This window comes from Temnothorax curvispinosus, unplaced genomic scaffold (genome assembly GCF_003070985.1).
Source record: "Temnothorax curvispinosus isolate PA1 unplaced genomic scaffold, ASM307098v1 QBEX01009567.1, whole genome shotgun sequence".
Classification (NCBI taxonomy): domain Eukaryota; kingdom Metazoa; phylum Arthropoda; class Insecta; order Hymenoptera; family Formicidae; genus Temnothorax; species Temnothorax curvispinosus.
Genome location: NW_020219347.1, coordinates 571 through 5,453, shown reverse-complemented (window position 1 = coordinate 5,453; position 4,883 = coordinate 571). Strand labels below are relative to the sequence as shown.

General features: G+C 30.3%; 1 protein-coding gene across 3 annotated transcripts; it reads left to right on the top strand.

Moving 5' to 3' along the window:
* Positions 1-1,593: 1,593 nt before the first annotated feature.
* LOC112459164 lies at positions 1,594-4,379 on the top strand. Of its 3 annotated transcripts, XM_025023165.1 has the most exons (3): positions 1,594-2,846; positions 2,922-3,832; positions 4,255-4,344. In XM_025023165.1, exons 1-2 carry the CDS (start codon positions 1,781-1,783, stop codon positions 3,818-3,820), a joined length of 1,965 nt encoding a protein of 654 aa, XP_024878933.1. In that variant the 5' UTR covers positions 1,594-1,780; the 3' UTR covers positions 3,821-3,832; positions 4,255-4,344. The 3 variants fall into 3 exon arrangements, with proteins under 3 accessions (XP_024878933.1, XP_024878934.1, XP_024878931.1); XM_025023166.1 differs by having other exon boundaries at positions 1,594-3,683; positions 4,255-4,379; XM_025023163.1 differs by having other exon boundaries at positions 1,594-3,832.
* The last annotated feature ends 504 nt before the right edge of the window (positions 4,380-4,883 follow it).

Below are 4,883 nucleotides of genomic sequence, written 5' to 3'. Positions count from 1 at the left end.
TCCCTATTAAAGAACGAACAAAATTATTTATTAAAAAGTTGTCTAACATCAAATAGAAACATTATACACCCGGTACAAGTTTGGGGTAATGTATCACCCCGCTTGGCCTTTCACGTATGAGAAAATTCATAAAGACTCTCTAGGATTAAATATAGTTAAATACAATACTAAAAAAAATAGGAAATACTTTTTGTGCCCTAAAAATTGGGCTATTTTCAAAACGTAGAAACTCAGCAAAAAATCATTGCAGACAAAAAATTAAAAAAGCTTTTTGAAGTTTGAAGTTTTAACTTTAACAAACTACTATTAATAGTTTTTTAATATTTGTTTATTTTCCTTGTTCCATGCTTTAAAAAAGAACATATTGTTCTGTTCCTTAAAATTATGTGTATTTGACATTTTGCAGCTCAAAAAAAAATTTATCTCGAAAAATTCGGCTCAAGTTTTATAAATTACAATCTTTTGCTAATCTTGGCTAAAAATCATCTTTAAAATGCTTTTTTTATTTTTTGTCTACAATAATTTTTTGTCGAGTTTCAGTGGTTTGAAAATAGCTCAATTTTTAGTATAGAAAGTGTTCCCTATTTTTTTGTGTATGAACGTATTATTTACTATAAATAATTAGATATCTTGAAAAAATATCACTGTAATTATAGTTATTAAAGAACTAAAGATCATGCAATGTTTTATACGATACGGTTGATATTTACAACAAATCATGTGTAAACTTTTGTCTCCGACTTATATTTATGACATTATTAAAAACAGTTTCGACAATCTTTGTACTCTTGGCCATTTTTTAATGCGGTTTTTTTTTTTATATAACGCGATTTCTTTTTACACAATTTTCTTTGCTCTACGGCATAAAATAATATGTCTTTTGTATTCCTATATCTTCTTTACACGAGTTTCCTCCTAAATAATATAATCTTTTTAACGCTTACGCGGTACACTTTAACCACGTAAAAAGAAAATTAAATGTACATATACAGGATGTTCCATTTTTAATGATGACCTCAAACATATTTGAGAAAAATAAAAAATGTTTTAGACAGAAGTTGCATGGTTTATGGGGAAAAAAATGATGGTAAAATCAATTTTTTAAGGAAACAAGTTTATCATTTTTTTAAATTAAATTATATAATTTTTTACATAAAATGATTCTCCTAGTTATTCCGCATATAAAAGTATTAAGGTACAATTATAAAAAATAAATAAATAGTTTGAGATATTTTATATTTCACATTAAAATATGTCAGAATAAAATATAATATATTTCATAAAGTATTGATTTTTTGATAATTTTACCTTAATACTTTACCTTAATACTTTTACCTTAATACTTTTTTGATATGCAGAATAACTAGGAGATTTATCTTATGTAAGAAAATTATATAATTCCATTTTTAAAAATTATGGTGACCGTGTTTCGTTAAAAAATCGATTTTTTCAAAAATTGATTTTACTATTTTACTATTATTTGTCTTTCTCCAAACCAAGTAACTTTTGTCTGAAACATTTTTTTCTAAAATGTATGTTCAAGAAATATTTAAGGTTGTCATTTAAATTGAAACACCCTATATAACCTTAAGTCTTAATATTATAGCTTGTAACATTATAACGTGCTTTTTTGCTCATTTTGAAGATCATAGAACAAAACTTCAAGAGATCGTTAAATCGAAATATACGTAAGCTTGCTGCAAAGCGCCTTAGATTAGACAAAGTCAATGCTATTGTGAAACAGCAGCATTTTAATTCCGCTAGTGACAGTACTGATGATATGGAAGAAAATATTGCATTTTGTAATGAGTCATCTGAAGATGATGGCTATAACTGCGTTTATTTTCACGAAGAAAGTCAGAATGAACAGAATGCTGTTGAACACATTGACTATGGACCGGATCCATCAATAAATGAAATTGATAGCGTGAATCTTACTGCTTCTGAAATTGCAAGTGATGATAACAGTGACAGTATTATCTCATCACAAACAGAAGCCCAGGCAGATGTTGGTTCTATTACTTCTGAAAGTAACGAAGAAAATAATACATCAGACGAAGAACAAATGTATTTTGCTGATGAAAATGAGAAGGCTCAGTATGTTAGAGCTGCTATAGAAGCATGGGCTCGTGAGCCAGGAAGACTTTCAAAGAGGAAGCTAGATGATCTACTTTCTAAACTTCATCCTGCATTTCCAAACTTACCTCTTAGTTATAAAACCCTTTTACAAACTCCTGAGATTAATTTAATACCAGTTAATGGTGGAAAATTATGGTATAAAGGAATTACATTCAATTTAGATTCTATGGATTTGCAGGAATATTTAGCACGTTTTCATGAAATTATCATTGATATCAATATGGATGGGCTCCCTCTCCACAAAAGCTCTCCGATCAGATTTTGGCCTATATTAGGCAGGCTCGTAAGAACAAAAAATGAGCCTTTTATTATTGCACTTTTTAAAGGAAGAATTGATCCTAGTGTAAAGGATTTTCTTAAGCCTTTTGTGAAAGAGGTTGCTCACTTGCTTCAAAATGGTTACACAAACAATGATATTGCTTATAAATTTTCGATTAGGCATTATATTTTAGATGCTCCAGCTCGTGCAAAAGTAAAGTGTTGTATTGAACATGGAGGATATTGCGCTTGTGAGAAGTGTCAGGTTGTAGGAGAATGGATTGATCATCGCATGACATATATAAAACTTGATGAGACTCTGAGAACTGATGAGTCATTTCGTGACCAAGAACAACCATATCATCATCTGGACCGCTCTCCATTGCTTGACATAGAAGCTCTTCTAGTGTCTCAGTTCCGTTTAGATGCACTGCATCTTATCGATTTAGGTGTGTTCAAGAGATTCCTCTTAGCTCTTTTAAAATGGAATGGACCTTGGAAGCTGCATCGTGACATTGTTACAGCTATTTCCCATAAGCTAGAAATGCTGAAGGACTCATGTCCATCGGACTTCAATAGACCTCCAAGATCTTTTCAAGATTTTACCTATATGAAGGGTACAGAGTACAGACGACTCTTGCTGTATGATGGTGTTTTAGTTTTTCGTGATTATTTAGATGAAAATGTATATAAACTTTTTTTACTTCTGCACTCAGCCATTTATATCTTAAGAAGTCCTGTGTTTGTGAGAAATCTTTGTGGCTATGCAGACCAATTATTAAGGACCTTTATTAATCATTCTGCAGATGTATTTGGAAAAAGATTTGTTGTGTATAACGTTCATAGCATGTGTCACCTGTCTAAAGAATGTGAAGAACATGGCGCACTTGATACTTTTAGCGCTTATCCTTTTGAGAACAAGTTGTTTTCAATTAAAGCATCTCTGCAATCTGGATATAAACCGCTCAAACAAGCTGCATATCGTGATTTAGAGAAATCACGACATGTTGACATTGTCTTTGAAGATCATGAGAATAAAGTGCATTTGGAAGCTCAGAGAAGATTTGTATTTAATGAGATAATAGATGGTCTGCAATTCAGAAGAATTAAAGTAAACGATACAATTTTTAAGTGCAACAAGAAAGATTCCTGTTTTAAAACTGTTAAGGGTGATATTGCTGTCCTCTACAATATTGTACAGAGACATGGTAAAGTTTTTTTTGTTGGATACTATTTTACACAGATGGAAGACGTCTATCAGTATCCTCTGTCTTCGTCAGAACTAGGTATTGTAAAATTAACAGATATCAGTGAAGAAAGGCGTGTTTTTCCTCTTACTGAAGTTGTTGCTAAATGCTGGCTTATTCCCGATGGAGAATTTTTTTTATGTTTTCCATTGCTTCACACTATGCCTCTTCTATAGTTGATAAGCGATGTAAGTAATGTAGTCTGTTAATATTTCTGTTCTTTCAGTGTAATGGTATAATTATCACCAAAGTGATTTATTATACATTCTAATTTGTTTTCTTGTCTTTTTTCCTTCTGTATTTGCATACATGATAACAGTTAATTAAGCTGCTGTACAGCAAAATTGTATTTTAGAGCTTGAACAACTGTGATGTAGAGTATAAATTCATTTATGTTGTTACATAAAATTTGGATAGTATGACAGATATATCCTGTTTGTGATTCTAATTTTTAATTAAAATTATTAACAAAAACAGTTTAGTATTTGTATGATAATTATCACATTATTTTTTATGTTTCTATTATTGATCTCTCTCCTGATGTAATAATAATTAATGTGTCCATACACTTTTAGTTTTTTTTTTTTAAATTTTATCGTCTTTTTTGCAGTTTGTGGTGTTGAAATTTTTAACACATGAAGGAAAGAGGCTAACTTCTGATGATGATGTATTTTATGCTGTTGGTCTTACTCGATGGTTCACAACTGAATTAGATGAAAATATGGAAGTACAGATAAAATGGCCTCCCACATCTGTAGATGCCGGAAGTTTAGTAAGGAAGGAGAAACCGCCTGATCCAAATTGGGGAGAGGAAACCGTTTTAATTAAGAGATTTTATGGTAAGTAGGTTTTTTATGGGAAAGACGAGAAAAAATGTCAACTTCTTAAAGCATAAATTGTAATGGGTTGTGTTCTAGTGATATTTACAATAATTTGAAGCAACTTTGCGTTTCATGCTAGCAATATGTTAAAAAACTCAAATTTTTCCATGTTGTTTAAAATTACTCCTTCATAGAATATGCAGTTATTTTTGTAAAACTATTTTCGAGTCAGTATTATGTCTCTTTCTTAATTTTACTATACCATCAGTAATTATTCTTGTTCTGTCTAGTCATTTTTTCACAATTTAATTATTTTTCTTCTAATATTTTTGTCTGTCTTTTTCACGCTAATTTAAAAGTGTTAAATCTCTAGGTTTTCTATGTTAAGCAGTCAATGAATTAAGTGTTAAACATTTTC

Excerpts from the sequence above, each read along its gene's own strand:
- LOC112459164 (XM_025023163.1), top strand. The coding sequence starts at position 1,781 with ATGGAAGAAAATATTGCATTTTGTAATGAGTCATCTGAAGATGATGGC.